A 17,582-nucleotide genomic window follows, 5' to 3' on the forward strand; every position below is an offset into this window, starting at 1 on the left:
ATTAAGTTTCTCTTATTCTTTAGTGATAATTTCTTCAATTTACAGGTAAAATATTTACTGTAAATGAGAGGCAAGAGTAATTTTATTTTTATGATATAACTTTTGATGTGATCCATTTCCATATAAATGGACCGTCTTGGGGCATTACTGATTTGGCGAAGCATTATATTAGTGATTCAGATATTGCTGATGAGGTTAAAGTAACTACTGAAGAAATACATTCAGTAGATGAGCACGAAACACAGGCACAATCAAAGCTGAACATTTCTGTCAGTAGTGAAAATATTATAGACCAATCATTTGACGATTTAAACCGTCGAACCCAAAGGTCAGGTAACAAGTATAATACGTCGCCTGATTACGGGCAGGTTCTCCTTTCTCCTCCACAGAAAGACAGTGTGTCAGAAAACTTTTTATTACCTCCTCCATTAACCGATCCCTCAGTTAGGATTAAGTTAAACAGCATGGCTACTTCTAACACCGGCATGTCTACTAACCCCTATAACGTATTTCACGTAATACCACGCGGTGACCAGGTCCGTGATTTTACGGGGGAAGGGCATGTGAGGATACCATGAGAAATATTCAGATTACTACAGACGAGGCGAAGAAGTCATTTGTTCGCTCTCATATCCCGCAAGATAGTTTTGCAAGTGAACATTTGGACGCCAGCGGTCTTGCTGACCAGAGATATGAATATTTCAGAGGGGCTATAATTGGTATTTTTGAGTCTGCTTCACAGCTAGGACATTTACATTGGTTGTTTAGGTGGCTTGACCGTTTGACACCTGTGGTTCACGCAGAAACTCAGATGAAGAGTGTCGCCATTGCTGGTGATGTCTGTCAGGACATGCGTGCAAATTTTGGTGGATCGCCCTGGTATGACGATGATGGCAAAATGTCTCAAGCAAATGTTGAGAACTTAGTTGAACTAACTAGTTTTTTATGGCTGTTCGCGACCCTATATATTGTCGTGCACAGGAAAATGAGTATGTACTGACTGATTTTGATCAAGATTACGCAAATAAACTTGCTCCCAAGTCAGCTCGTACTCCATCAGCTACAACACCTGCACCGGTAGCACGAATGCAACGACGAGTTCCTAACAACCCAGGTAACAAACCTCGACAAGCTTTAGTATGTACCCATTGTAAGAAGAGAGGCCATACAGTGGATGATTGTTATCAGCTTCAGAGTGGTGGTGTCAAGAATAAAGAAAAGAGACATCCAACCACTGGCCCACGGCAAAGACATGGATCACCCAAAACGTATTCAGCGGCTGCAAAGACTACGTCTATGACAGGCCATAAAGCCGATATGTGGTGTGAGTTCCATCAGTCTGCCTCTCACAACACGGATGAATGTGCCATGATGCAAAGAGCTAGGAGCATAGACGCAGGGTCACCCCAGGTAACACAGCAGCGTAGAGCGAGTCGTTATCATTATAAGAAGTCGGGAGTCGGAAGAAGACCAACGCCAGTCCAAGAACGAAGGATAGATACATCAGTACCAACGCCCAACAGCACTTCTGTGGCAGCCTCTATAATAAAGGCGCTCAACAATGCGGAAGCGTTGTCCATTCCGGCGAGCGTTGGGTCTATCAGATTGGCTCTGGATATTGATACGGGTGCGTGCGCAAATGTATTAGTTTTGGCATCCTATCAAGAGTTACAAAATAGATTCCCTCACCGGGATTTTTCATTTCGACCTACTGACACAGATCTCGAAGGAGTTTCCGGGACGCAGCTGAACATTGCAGGAGTGGTAACTTTACTGCTACAATTTTCTAGACGTGGTATTTCCTTTTATGCAGATTTTTATGTAGTCCAGCAATTTAATTTACCAACTGACAGGTTGATGGGTTGATAGATCTCCCGACACTTAGAACGAATTTTATAGATGTTCGTCCACGTAATAATTCTATTACATTTAATGGTGTTTCCTACACTGCTATGTGTAATTCCGCACCGTTGCTTTCCACAAGGATGAAAGCGTTATCCACCATGCCCATTAGGAGGAAGGCGGATAACGAGTCAAAGCGAGCTCAAGACCTCACAGACTCATTTTCCCAGCGTGATTATAGCAGCAAAAGTTGGAAGATTGTACCTGCAGTATTAACGGGTACTCTCCACTGTAGTTTTACCTGACGTGTACACGGGGACTGATGTAGTATGTCTACCAGAAACGTGCAAGGTTAAAGGCTTATCATGTGAATCAACATTGAGCACCATTAGACCTGGTGGTTTAAAAGACATTCTAGTTCTTAACAGAACAGGCGCTCTTAGAATATTGAAAGAAGGATGTTATTTGTGTGATTTTCTAGTTTACCATAACAATGTTGCACCACAGCCTATGCAATTCCCGATTGGTAGTATTTTTTTCAACCTCAACAAACTAGGCACGAAACGATAGATCAAATATCACCACATGTGAAGGTGATTGATCATCAAGACAAGACAGGACTCTTAGAGCTGCTTGCCGACTACAGAAACATGGTGGCTTTACCAGGGGAACAGTTGGGGCACACAGATCTAACCTCACATCACATATCCTTAAAAGAGGGCAAGAATCCAATCTACATACCAGCTTACCGACTACCACATAGCCAGGGCGCTGTAGTTCAGGGTATGTTGGATGAGAAGGTTATCACACATTCTAAATCTCCTTTCAACAGCCCTTTGTTTTTAGTTCCAAAGAAGGATGGCGGTTGGCGCCCAGTCATTGATTTTAGGCACGTCAATGAAAATGCTATCCCATATAGGTACCCAATGCCTGTCTTGAGTGATATTTTACAGTCCTTAGGCAAGGATAACACTGTTTTTAGCAATTTAGATTTGCTTAGCGGGTATTGGCAAATACCGCTCGATGAAAAATCCCGAGAGGTTACTGCTTTTAGTACTCCTTTGGGCCATTTTGAATTTCTAAGGATGCCTTTTGGTCTCAGAAATGCCTCACTGACTTTTCAAAGGATGATCAACACCCTGTTTGCCGGATTGATAGGAACCACAGTCTGTAATCTCATAGTAGTCAGTAAGGATGTCGATACCCATCTTGTCAAACTGAGTGAAGTGTTGGAAAACCTTTCCACAGCAGGTCTTAAAATTAAACTTTCTAAATGTGAGTTTTTAAAATTCAGAATCCATTTCCTTGGTCATGTAGTTGACAGTGACGGCATTCATACAGTTGATGATAAAGTTAAAGCTGTATCTCAGTTCCCACGTCCCACATCTGTTGATAAGGTGAGTAGTTTTCTTGGTTTATCTGGATATTATCGTTCTTTTATTAAGAACTATGCGACATTGGCGTCACCCTTAACAAAGTTCCTGAAGAAAGATGCAATTTTTGTATGGAATGCTGAACACGAAGATAGTTTTGTTGCATCGAAGACGGCACTTACCAATGCCCGTTTCAGCATTTCCTGATTACTCTCAAGATTTCACTCTGTGTACCGACGCTTCTGGACAAGGAATCGGAGCTGTACTCATGCAGTTGGACTCAAAAGGAAAATATAGAGTGATTGCTTCAGCAATTTGTAAACTTAATGATGCCGAAACACGTTATTCAGTAACGCATTTAGAGACGTTAGCTGTCGTTTGGTCACTGAAAAGGTTTAAAGACATCATCTTTGGTTACTGTATAAGATTTGGTCACTGAAAAGGTTTAAAGACATCATCTTTGGTTTCTGTATAAGATAACTGTTTTTACAGATCATGCGGCAGTAACAGAACTATTCCATGGCAGTAATCTACCAGGCAGATTAGCACGCTGGTATCTGACAATTCAAGAATTCGACCCCGAGTTTAGGTATTTACCGGGAAGAGTGAATGTGGTTGCCGACGCTTTGTCTAGAAATATTGCACCGGTGATGCCTGCATCTACAATATGTTCACTCTTTCACAATTAGAGGATGAACAACGATGCGATCCCTTGTGGTCTGCAGTCATTTTTGCTTTAGTCGGAAGAGGAAGTTAAGCTTCCTAAATTGATTCTTCCGCTCAGTCAGTTTGAATTACGACACAACATACTCCATCGATCCAAGAAGACGTCTGAGGGTAAAGTGGTCCCTCGGTTAACGAGCACAATTCGTTCCAGAAGATCGTTCGTTAACCGAAACCATTGTTTCAATGGGACATTGGTTAATTGGTTCCAGCTCACAGAAAAGTATATACAAAGTAAAGCCAGATTATAATTAACATTGCAGGAATTCTTATAAGATAGTGATTAACTTGAATATAAACAAGCATTAGACATAATAATTTTAGATCTAATTTATGAATTTTGTTAGGGAGAGCAAAATTTTATCTTTTGTTAAAATATATGACATTTATATTCAAATTATTCCCTGTCTTGCAAGGATTTCAGCAATGCAAATTATATTATCCTAACTTTAGTCTGAGGTTATATTTATTTTTAAACCTGTAAACCTAAGTCTTTTTCTCAGGAAGGTGGGAGGGAGGGAGGGAGGGACAGTGACATGTTTGACAATTGGCGCCTGTGGTGGAGGGATTTTAGATGTCCAAGAAGTGACTCTTTTAAGATAGTGATTAATTTGAAAATCACTGAATTGGCTGAGTACCTCCTCAGCTTATGTTCAAAACAAAATGTGATTTTCGTAAGGATTTCGCTAATCGAATTTTTTTCGTTTACAGAGTTGAAGATTCTTATGGAAGGTAATTCGTTAACCGAAATTTCGTTAGCAGAGGCGTTCGTTAATCGAGGGACCACTGTACTGTAGTTACACAAATAGTCGTACCTGACACATTGTGTGAAACTATTATAATGTTGTTCCACGATGTTCCTTAAGCAGGTCTAGGACGTGACAAATGCCTTGCGGACATTAGAAAAAAAATATTTGGGGAATACTATGAAGACATAGAATTGCATATTGCTAAGTGTTTGTCATTTGCTCAACATAAGGGTATTACAGTACAAGGTCACCGGCTCCAATTCTACAATATCCTACACCAGAACGTCCGTTTGACACAGTCGCGATAGACTTGTTACAACTCCCGAGGAGTCATCAGGGATCCTCAATACGTCCTAGTGTGTGTGGATCATTTTCTGGATTTGTAATTTTAGTCCCAGTGAAGGATAAAACAGCCGAATCTGTGGCCTATGCCTGAGTGATGACTCTTATATGTCCTTTTACTACGCTAGGTTCTTCTCTCCGACAATGGATTGGAGTTCAGGAATCAGCTAGTAGCACAAATTTGTGTACAATATGAAATACAACAAAGTTTTATTACAGCCTATCATCCACAGGCTAATGGCCTTGTCGAGAGAGTCAATCACAAGATCCTAGAGATACTTCGCCCAATAGTGTGTGATATGCAATACACATAGGAGGATTGGTTACCACAAGTTGCAGCATCTATTAATGGGTCGAGTAATAGCTCTACCGGCAAATCACCCGACTATATTGTTTATGGCATAGACAAATGTCTGTCTTATGATTTCACGACAAAACAGATCAGCGTTTTTACAGATATTCATGGCCAAGTACGGAATCATTTAGCAGCGTCACGCTGAAATGATTTTTAAGCAACATAAGCAAGCTAAGCCAGTCGTGTTAGAAATAAGCGATGCTGTTATGATGAGAGAACCTGACAGGAACTCTAAGCTTCCAGCCAAATTTTCTGGTCCATTCCACACTATCGCCGAAGAAGCAGGCAACAAGTTTAAAATTTGGAAGCCTAACGCACAAACCGCAGATGTAGTGCATGCGGACCGTCTCAAAAAGGGCCATAAGGATTTACTACCCAAGAATGTTAATGATGTTATAGACACATCTTTTCAAACAGTACAGAAGCAGAGTGTACCTAATGAGTATCATTTGAAATTTCGTTCTGCAAACAAATATTAAAATACATTAAAACTTTTACAGAATGGCTTGGATCATCAGTGTGCTGCTCCTACTGCTTTGGGGCACCGTTGTGTTGTGGGACATGTCCACCTTGTCCTTAAGCCAGGTCTTGCTTATTTGCACCCCAGGCCCGTTCTCATTGTTGAGACGTGGTGAACATAAAATATGAGTTGCCGGGACTGCTCAAGCTTCCACACCAGATGGAAACCATTGCAGCTCAACTGCAGACAGCTTGACGGCCCTGATGATCTCCGTGCGACTCCAAAACATTTCGGGATGGTTTCAAAACTGTTGAGCTTCAGCTGCTTCGTCAGACCTCTTCACGCTTCTCGTCGCTGTCGGAAACACTATTCCAGCGTCTCAGGATGATCTTGCAAAATGCCTCACAGAAAGCGAGGATTGTTTAATTTTGTGGGTCTTTATACAAAGCACTCTATTTGGCTGGCGACTGCCGAGGATGTAACTAATCTAGGAGACCGCGTGAACATTGTCGATCAAGCTGTTTCTAAACAAAATCGTGTTATTACTCAAATTTTTCATGCCATTAGTGCTTTAGAATCGAAAGTTAAAGCGATCATTTCTGCGTCTAAGTTGATGAATTCAGTCCCTACATTGGAGTGGCTCCTTTATTTTTCTGAGTATTTGCATGCTGCAGAAAGTTCAGTTCAAGATATAATTACTAATAAAAATGAACTAATCGCCAGCATCGTGGATGCAGGGTTAGGACGAGTGGATGCAAAGCTTGTGCCTGTGAAGACTCTTGAAGCATTACAAATAATAAGTTGACTTATCATTTAACTCCAATTTTCAGAGATCATGAAGTAAAATATTATTACCCTCTGTTGGAGTCGACTCTCACGCACAATGCTATTCTTATCCACATACCTATGCGAGGGCAACATAAATTTATTGCATAGCATTTGGAACCCTTCCCTTTGTATGTTAATGATGCAATGTATACTCTGGATAGACCAAAAGAACTTCTGCTAATAGATGAAGAATATACCTTGTTAGCATTGGATGATCCTCGGGTATTATCATGGTGTAAATCGTCATATTTACATTTACCGTTATGTCCAGCCTATATATTCGCATTTATTCCTGCTGCGAAAGGGATATGTGAACTGGCAGTCAAACAAACAGCGCTAATAACACAAAAATGTAGTTATAGGCCAATTACTAGGAAAACTGTGTTTCATGCGCATCTGCATAATGTGCAATATTTTTTCTTTCCTGATGAAACTAATGTAATTTTAAAGTGTCATGATGGTGGTAAACAGTTAGTTGTGAAAGGTTATTATAAGGCTCCGGATTATTGTGAGATAACTTGTAGTTCGTTGAAGACCTTGCCTTCTCATCAGCATTTTCGAATTTAAATCTTACTTCAGATTTAATTCCTTTGTTTCAAGTCCTTAATTTAACTATTGGTGAGCTTAATACTGTCTCAGAAAAGTTGAAAGTTATTTCTTACTTGAAAGAGTCACAGTTTACTCATTTAGATGTTCATCTGCCATTTTATTTTGCTGAGGGATTTACAATACCGCGTTTAACCATTCCCACTATTGTGTTATTTCTGGCAGTGATATTTTTGTTTTGTTATTATAAGTCAGTGTCTTCCAAGTTGAACATTGTACATACTATACTAGCCCGTAAGACACTTAAGTCTAGGACCCCAGTAGTTGATGAACCTATGGTTCCAGAGTCCCCAGCTTAGTGTCTACACATATGTTTGTAACAAGGTTAGGTTTATGTATAGGATGTATTCTACGAGACTAGTTTATTCCTTGTGAAAGCTCGGAAGGTGGTGACCGAGCAATGTATTTACCCCTTAGTTCCTATAGAAATGTCAGGGCAGTACATTAGGTTTATATAATCATATCACCCCCTGTAACTTTCCACTGGCTATTAAGTGACATGGTCAATTCACGTGATGGGTAAGTTCCTTGGGCATAAGAACTAAGACTGTTAAGGTCAGCATTTAAAAGCCGGTTGCTTGCAGATTGTCACTCAACACCTCACACCAACCGGACGTATTTAGAAGAGCTCTTAATAGAGCCTCCGCGATTAAGTTCTGGTGAGATACACTTAGAACTGTATATGAGATAGTTCCTCAATAAATAGATAACAGACAATTGGGTTTGGCTACTAAAACCCTATATAATTTTACATGTTCCATCCTCATTAACCCAGAAGGAATCAATGGTTAAAGGCCAGTTCATAAGGTGGCAGCAAAGTTCATACGTTGGCGTTCCCAATCGTCTCGCTTATTTCTTTACCATTAGTGGTTAGCTACTCCTAGTGTTCCATTTATTAACATTAAATAACATTACTTAAAACATACATAACGTTATTCATTTTTTTTACATTAAGTTCACTACACTACAACGAGGGTCTTATTTTCTTCAGTTTCTTATGTAGAACCATCATCACTCCACTAACAATGCCATCTTGTCTCCTCGTGTGTGTTTTAATATTCTACGTGTTATTAATGAATTGCATTGTTCATTTCACATATATAAAGATTAATTCAATCAAATACATATTCAGTAATAAACAATAATGAATCTTTTGTCCATATTCTTAAGATAAATGAGGAGTATCCTAAATGTTCACGTATATTGGTGTTTAATCCATCTCTTTTTTTTCTTTACCATTAGTGGTTAGCTACTTCTATTGTTCCATTTATTAACATTAAATAACATTACTTAAAACATATATATTCATTTTTTTACATTAATTTTACTACAGCTACAACCAGGGTCTTATTTTCGTCATTTTCCCATGTAGAACTATCGTCCTGGACATCCTGGAGGTTTCACACCTAACAGACCCTCAATATAATGGACTTTCCTCTCTCTATATAGTATAGTTCATTAGAGTAGGTTTCACATCTAACAGACCCTCGATATAATGGACTTTTCTATCTCTATACAGTTCATTAGATGGAGGTTTCACATCTAACAGACCCTCGATATAATGGACTTTCCTCTCTCTCTATACAGTTCATTAGATGGAGGTTTCACATCTAACAGACCCTCGATATAATGGACTTTCCTCTCTCTCTACACAGTTCATTAGATGGAGGTTTCACATCTAACAGACCCTCGATATAATGGACTTTCCTCTCTCTCTATACAGTTCATTACATGGAGGTTTCACATCTAACAGACCCTCGATATAATGGACTTTCCTCTCTCTCTATATAGTTCATTAGATGGAGGTTTCACTGCATAGTTCTTACCTTTGATAAGTGGCCGACCCAAAGTGTTGTGGAACAAACACTGAGATACTCCTTCTTAACAGGTGGTAGTCCTCTCTTCTTCCTCTCTTTCTCTTTCTCTCGCTCCTTCTCTCTTACTCGCTCTTTTTCTGGGTCGAGTTTCTCTTTCTCCCGCTCTTTGTCGCGTTCTCAGCGGTCTCTGTCTCTATCGCGATCTCTTCTGTCTCGTTCTCTGTCTCTGTCTCTTTCTCTTGAGCGAGATCTGTTTGAAATAGAAGACATAATTTAGTCACAAAATGCGGCCTACACTCTTGTACTAATGTTAACTGAATTAAATAAAATATAAATAAAAAATATACTAAAATATGACGAGGAGGTTCAGTTGCACAAGCACCAGGCAGTAAAATGAAAATAGCCAACACAATAAGACTTTGAGAACAATAGGACAAACAAACTTCACTTACCCAAATCCAATCAGACATCCATTAATGTTAGGAGTACCCAAGTATCACATGCAATCCTTGCTTCAAGCAAATAAACAGTTAAATGTATCCTAATCCATACAGAGGATATTAATAACTCAGTTCACCACACAGCAGCAGCTCCTGGGGCATGTCGACTTAAGAAACCAAAATCATACAGTGCAGATATAAAAGGTTTTGTAACTTCTCACTTAAAATGAGTTCTAAAAAATACAGTAATTCCTCTATTTATGTTGAGTGACCCTTTGTGTGTTTCTTGTCAGTCAATCAGCTGTCCTCTAACAAACAGCTCTATGCCTGTAAAGTTCCAGTGAACAGACTATACATACGAATTTGCTATCACTGGGTGACAAGTGTTTCTGTGAGCCAACAGTAATTTAGTTTGTCATAGTAGCAAATAATTTTTTTCATGTATATTAAATGAAAAATAATGGAACCATATGAATTTCAAACAACATACTGTACGACCACATCAACAACCTTCTTTCAGATGCAAGATTTTTCTATAGGTTTGGTTAAGCAGGAAAAGACTTTGGAAAATCTGCTTTTTTAAGACATTGATTAATAATTTACTTGCACCTTTAGTTTTCTTTAAACAGTAACGATGGCACTGACTGCTTATGAATATGCATGAGACAGGTGAACCATAATGTGTCCAAAAGAAAGAGGCTCCTGTGGAGACCACTCTCTAATTTCAGAAAATTTTCATTCACAGACAGGCCTTATGATATGATTTACCAGATGAGGAGAGTAGAGATTCTTGAACAAAATGACAGGTAACAAAGACAACAATGAGGAACAGCAGCAGAGTAATCGTAACAACATACCGTACTGTACATGTCACAATATGGAAAAAGGCAGACAAGTCAGGAAGAGCTACAAGAGAAAGACAGAAATATGCAGACATAAAGCACCACAACAGCTGACCTCCTCCTGCGTGACCTAGAGGACGACCTCACGACCCCTGGAACGTGATCGTGACCTTCGATGTCTGGATCTGGATCTGGATCGCGACCTTGACCGGGTACGTCTTCTACGTCGTGATCGGCTTCTAGAACGAGACCGGCTGCGACGGCGTCTGTCAGAATCACGATCCTCGTGATGACTGGGGATAAGAAAACATATGAATCATTAAGGAATTTTTTTAAATCAGAAAGTCCTGTCCCAGATCAATTAAAACTGGGTCCTCAATTACTGCTGAGTAAACAGATGTAAAAGGAATAAAGAAACATGGCAATACTTTTACCCTGCCTGAGTGCAAGGCAGGTATAGTATGCTGATCATTACACCACAGGTAGTCATTTTGTACATTGATTCACAATTCACAAACAAGTCAACCACAGAGCACAATCCATCACTGGTGAGGATAGAGCACATTATTTAACAAAAGGTGTCTTAAAATTGCACCAGGAAACTTTCAAAAGCAGGGAAGTTACACAATCATGGAGCAAAATTTATATTAGTGTATAAAATTTAATGGTGGCAATAGTAAATTTTGGCTAGCCCACCATCATTATACAGAAGGTATTAGTGATAGGTTTCTTGCCAGCATTCCCTGCCCAATTCATATACAGCTCCTCCCCGACTTACGACGGGGTTAAGGACAAAAGCCAGGTTAGTAAGTCGAAATGGTCGTAAATCGAAAATGCTTAAATAATGCATAGAAAATAAAAAATGGGTGTCTCTTTTTCTTCTCAGCACCACAAAACTCTCACTTTTAAGCTTGCCAGCCATTTTAAAGTGAATTACAAACAAAAATTTTGTCAGTACACAGCGCAATCACTGACGATGGGACTCGAATATTAGTAATTTGACAAAATTTTGGTACGACTGAGGCGGTCGTATGTCCGGGTGGTCGTAAGTGAATCGGGAGGAGCTGTGTGTGTATGTATGTATGTATGTATGTATGTATATATATATATATATTGAATGGTTGTAGACAATATACAACTAGGGTTGTTAATGTAAGCGCACACACAAGGTGGCCCTCCGGTCTGACGTCAACCAGTGACATGTTAAGATTTTTCAAAAGTAATTCTAACTACTGTACATGTGTACATGTCTTTGCTGAGAATAACTAATTTTCATTGTTTCCTCTTCATTTGTTTTAATTTGACTACACAATCAATAACGGCCAGACTCAACAACCCTGCACTATCAAACATCTATTAGAAACCAGTGACTCATGACATCATTGTTTCTCTAAGTCTGCTATTCCTATGTAGAAACTCATGATTAACACTCAAAAGCTTTCCATAGATGCTAGCGTCTTAAGGGACTCAAGTTCATCTCGGTTCAATTATTACTGTATACAGGTAGGTTGTCTGTCTCTAGCCATCGACTTCTCTTCTTACCCAGTACAGTACTGTCCTGACCTGACACATCTTATAAGGGTAAAATAACATATACCTACATCTCTTTTACGTCATCGCTGTCATCCGAGTGTTCTCCTTCTTCTCGCGGACTCTTGGGCTTATCTGGTGGAGGATGGACTTGCGTGTAATCTAGAGCAGGAGGAGGAACTGCCATGGGAGTTGGAGGCATGCCACCCATGAATGGACCTGGAGGCAGGTAGCCTGGGGGAGGCTGCGATGTATCCACAGCAAGAAATGGAAGTGATCGACCATCATAATCTCCTGTAAAGGAACAGTAATAAAAATATAAAGGTGGTTTTACTGTATTTACAACTAAGAGTGAAAGTTATCAACTATTAAATTCTCATCCATGTTAAACATTTGTAAAACATGTGCACTGCCAACTTCCAAAATAAGTTAAAGCTGGAAGAAAAAATTCAAAGAGGGGCCATGTGAGGAGACGCGGCCTTGAAAACCTGTTTTGGTGGAGTGCCTTGTGCACTTTTTCTCTCTGTAACCAGCCCTGAGGTTAGCATGACAGATAGCGACTGTAAACTTTGCTTCAGGTTTAGAACACATTTTATCAATTGACCAGCGAGCATAAACACACCAGCAAGCCTCTTCCTCATCAGCTGGAGCTGCTCTCATAACAATATACTCTAGCTCCGCTTCCTCTCTGTCTCCTCAACTAAGTCCTCCACAGACAATTCTTCTTAATAAAATGTTTTGGTTGGAAAATTTGTGTGCACACATTACATAATCTCCAGGGAGGCTGTACAAAAGAGTAATATTAACCCTTAGGCTCTGGGTATTGTTCCAGAATGTCCACCTATTTTCCTGCCTTTTTTTTATTATTATTATTATTATTATTTTTGGTCAAGTCGATTTTTCCCCAATTTATCACCCCGCAGGAGGGGGGGGGGTGTAATGCCAGCAGCACCCTAACCCGGGGCTTAAGGGTTAAGAAGAAAATGAATGCCAACACTTTTGATGAGAAACTTAAAATAATCCGAGTCTCCCGTCTACCTCCGAGCAATAATTTATCTTCACATCTGTTACTGTACTACTCCTCAGTATGCAAGTGGATATGATAATTTAAGGTAAGAGCTTTAGATATTATAACAGTTGGCAGGAATCAATCAGGAGGCAAAATTTACGACTGTTGTTAATATGAAATCAGACAAAATTTGGGTGAGAATGTTAAGTGGATTTTGCAAGTCATTTGTTGATGGCCCCAAAGGTCCTAAAACCAACCTGTGTTTGTGAGTCCAGGAATGCCTTGCCCTTTCACCTCATCAGGGACTGGTGGTACCATACGCTTTGCTGCTGCTGCAGCAGCAGCTGCACTCATTCCAGAACCATCATCTTGTGTAGGCTGCTTCATGAGAATCTGCTGGATTTGCTGGATGAGGCTTGGATCAAGGTTGGTGACTGCGGCACTCATCACCTGATTGGACACGCTTGTTACTGGCACAGGGTGCTGTTTCAAAACAATTATTTTTAGTTATAATGATTTATATCACAAAGATTATCATTTTATTATAGACTATCAACACCACAATGACAGGAAGTACAATATCATTAATATACTGTATATAACTGTACAGAAAAATGAAGAATCTGGTCAAATATAACTGTACAGTACATCAATCTGCATCCCATACAATATGAACTGATAAAGTATTGCATGCAAGTAAAATCTACTGCAAGAACAAATACTTTATCACCAAAAGTAAGCAAAAATTATAAAATGCTTCACTCTCACACAGCAGTGTCCACAGGTGAAATTTACTAATACAGTGAGTTCTGCTATAACGCGTGTTTTGATAACGCGAATTTGCTCTAACGCGATTTATGAATTCGGAACAATATTTGTATCGCTTGACGCTTGTTTGCTATCGCGATTTTGGCTTACTATTTCTCCAATTTTGTGGTATTAACTGTGAATATGGTAAAGAAGAATATCTCCAAAAAGCGTTCTGATGATAGAATTCGGTGATTATCGTAAAAGAAGGATATAACACTTGAGAAAGCTCATGTTATCAACCTCAAAATCCTTCTCCCCATCAAGTTACATTCATATTTTTTCAAGGTAAAGTGTTAAATTTACTGTATGATTTCATTATTAGATATGAATGTAACATTTATTTAGACTGTGCTATCCTTTGTGTTAGGCTAACTACTAAATTTTTTCGATTTCGAGTAATCTGCACCTAACCCTATTTTCTCCATAAGCCCTGTTATTTCTATTACGCGATTTTCTATAACACGATATTTTACAAGAACACAATTATCGCGTTATAGCAGAACTACCTGTTATACATTAAGAATGTTGATGTAGAGTCTGATGTAAAAAAAAAAGTGTTGTGTGTTATAATTGAACATATTGTATCGCCTCAGGTGTAGAAAAAGAGAAGCAAAATATTGTTACAGACCGGATAGTTGTGAGGCAGATGAATGTGTGTGTGTGTGTGTGAAAGAACGGAGAACGTGACACAGTGATTTCTGGATAAAGATGTGCTGCTCTGGAGTGATGCTGGTTCTAGTCAAGTAAAAGGAAAACCTGTTTGAGGCATTATGGAGGGAGGACTATAGCACAACACATCATTTGCTTCCAGCCACCAAATACTTAGCAGAAAAAAAGCCAAGATATCAATCTGTTAAAGAAAAGTGAAAAAAGCTTCTATGTAAGAAAGTAAAAATACAAACATATGTTGGATATTAAGTTTCCTAAAAGTCTGATACTGTATCTTATATTGTCTCCTTAAAAGTGACTACAGGATAATGGTCATCTGAGTTGAGGCTTCATCCTCTTTACCATGCTTTGACCAGGCACAACTCTGCACCAATTATTCCAGCTATCGGGGATATCACTGCATGAGGAGGCAATGGGCATTTTGTCATAGTGCGTCTGGCGACTTAGCTAATTAAGCCTATTTCATTTTAAACATGCGCACGTGGCAAGCACCTAGGCTCAAAATAACTATTTTTCTATTATAATAACTGTATGGTTGGTCGTCACTGCCTGCTTCCGTGGATTAGCTGACCATCAACGGCTCAGGTTATTACAGCCCAGTCGCCTGCATCCCCCCAATGTGATGTCACGGCACACAGTGTGGCAGATACACACATCTCTGACCGACTGGTTAAACTGTTGCCCACTCTCAGTGTCACCCAGAAGGTGGTTTGAGAGTGGAAGAAGGTATTTTTTGTACCTAAAATACTGTACTGTATATGCCATTGTATTTTATAATGTGCCATGTATACTTTTTATTGTTTACTGTAACAGTTTTGGTTCGTGTTTGGCGTGAACAAAATACTGAATAATGAAAGACTGGAACCCATTCCCATTTACTCCACATTAAATAATTTACCTTTGATAAGTAAGTTCCAACAGCAAAGTGGTTTCTGTGTACAATATATATTTTCCTTCGATCATTTGGAAACGTCTTTACATTTTATTTTATTATATTTCAAGTTCCTTTACAATACAGTAAAGTATAGGTAGGGCTTTTCCTATACAGTATAGGTACAGTACATAGAACACCGTATATAAAAAAATCTACATAATAATCGGAGAATTTATGCGTACATTCCACAAATGCTCTTACTCTCTTAACATAATAAATTCCTCCAACAGATCAGAGTTGCTTAATGAAGGACTGGAATCTATCCTACTAAATCTAACTCCGACAACAATATTTCATATAACAAAGTTGATTTCATGAACCTATCCACTTAATTGCCAGAGGTATAACTGTACAGTATTTGATTTAGTGGAATCAGCCTGCATGTTTTATTCCATTATATGAAGTGATTACTGCAGTTACTAAAACGAAGATGGCTCTAAAATTCAAGCCAGAGAACTGAGTTACATGAGGGTGGCATCTGGCAAAGTTGTTGTGGTGCTTGGAATGACAGAGAAGGCAAGGTGTATAAACCATTAAGAGGTGGAATAAAGAGTCTAGACTTGATGATGTGGTGTGAACCTGTGAGAGAGAGGTATGCAGGTGGAGAAGATGTACAGTATAAGAGCAATATGTAAGGTAGAAATCCTACATCATGGAAGGGAAAGGTGGAACAATCCATTAGAGATAGCTGGGGGGTGGGATAAGGGAAAGAGGGAGCCAGGATGCTCTTCTGTTAGGAGGCATTGTAGATAAGATACCTACAATGATAAGATAAACTGCAGAGTTTTAATCCTTTGTATTGAATACCATTGTGTTGAATTGTGATACTGTACAACATATTTGTGTTTGTGGCTGTGATGTACTGAGAGTGAGTGTTTGGATGGGGGTAGCTGGTGGGAATGCATCTATATAACCATCTGTGGGAGGTGATGTCATTGGTGGCACCTATTACACGTGACTGACCGAAGTTGTCTTAGATGGGTGTACTGTACTGGGGCCGCATACTCAAAACACCTCATCAGTTACGTATAGTAGTAGAGATACAGTACCGTAACTTACAGACTCCTTACAGTCCCGTAAATTTCTCATACTCAAAATTTAATTACAGTCCCGTAAGCAGTCCGTAACTCTGTTTACCCTGTAAATTCATTTGTCTTGTCAGGAGTTAGTTGGCCAATCGTCGCTCAGTTAACAAAATCATCAACCAATCACAAGAGAAGGAGAAATCAGCTGAGATCGACCTGCGTGATAGTTGCCAGACGTACTTCAAGCATCATTAGTGAAGATGGAATTATGTTGAGTAATACTTGAGGTTAATGGTTAACCACTGGCTATTTCACCATTACCTGGTCTATTGTGAGGGAAAAGCTGAGGGACACCTGAACTTTACACACAGTCTGTGGGTGAAGGTGAGGTACTTCACACTAAGTGAGGTCTAAAATAAAACCAGGGGAAGCTTCACTGTACAAGTGAGAAGTTACCTACAGATGAGTGTGATGGTTACAGCCTGGATTAATATGCTCAGTAAGAGATATTAAAAAATACTCATTGTCATGCTTTCTCATTGGATTTTTGGAAAAGGAGGATTATACAAAGTTCACAATTATTTTCAATAATACTTAAATCTAAAAGTCAACAGCCAAAACAATGCAGTAAAAAATGAGCAAATAACTAATGGCAATAAGAGCAGTAAAGCTACCAAGATAACCAGTGTTAAAAGAAGAAAGACAAACCACTAACTACCTGTTGGTTCACTAAATGTACGAGTTTGCACTCATCATCCACCTGTTGAGGCATGCTAGCTGAATTGTTGTTCATTTGACTGTCTCCTCTTCCATCATGTCTGCCACCACCTCCTCCCACACCTGATCCTGGGGTGCCTTGTTGAGGCTCCTGGCCAGGATGTTGCTGAACCTTAGCTTTAGATGCCTTCTGGGCTATCTGGTTACCCACTTCCTTCTGAATGGGATGGTTAGGATCAGCCAAATCAAACAGAGGCTGTATAACATCTTCTGCAAATACCTGGTTCTTCTGCCACAAGTTCAATACTCGGATTACCTTACTCTGAAAGTAAAAGAATTCCCTCATAAAAAAGTGAAAGGCATCCATTATATATATATATATATATATATATATATATATATATATATATATATAATATGATTTATGTAACATATTATCAGTTTTTGAACTGACCATCACTAAGGTTTTATTGATTTTTAATTCATGAAAAATCAAACTATTTCAACCAGA

The 17,582-nt window shown here is 39.2% G+C and overlaps 1 protein-coding gene across 1 annotated transcript in view; it reads right to left on the minus strand.

Moving 5' to 3' along the window:
- LOC121857293 (SR-related and CTD-associated factor 4-like) overlaps nucleotides 1-17,582 on the minus strand; it is a 70,879-nt gene that overhangs the window by 24,967 nt on the left and 28,330 nt on the right. The window contains 6 exon segments of the mRNA XM_042353282.1: nucleotides 9,105-9,345; nucleotides 9,585-9,607; nucleotides 10,517-10,670; nucleotides 11,979-12,201; nucleotides 13,174-13,399; nucleotides 17,073-17,393. Coding sequence (XP_042209216.1) covers nucleotides 9,105-9,345; nucleotides 9,585-9,607; nucleotides 10,517-10,670; nucleotides 11,979-12,201; nucleotides 13,174-13,399; nucleotides 17,073-17,393 — 1,188 coding nt within the window.

Source organism: Homarus americanus, unplaced genomic scaffold (assembly GCF_018991925.1).
Source record: "Homarus americanus isolate GMGI-L3 unplaced genomic scaffold, GMGI_Hamer_2.0 scaffold20465, whole genome shotgun sequence".
Taxonomy (NCBI): Eukaryota; Metazoa; Arthropoda; class Malacostraca; order Decapoda; family Nephropidae; genus Homarus; species Homarus americanus.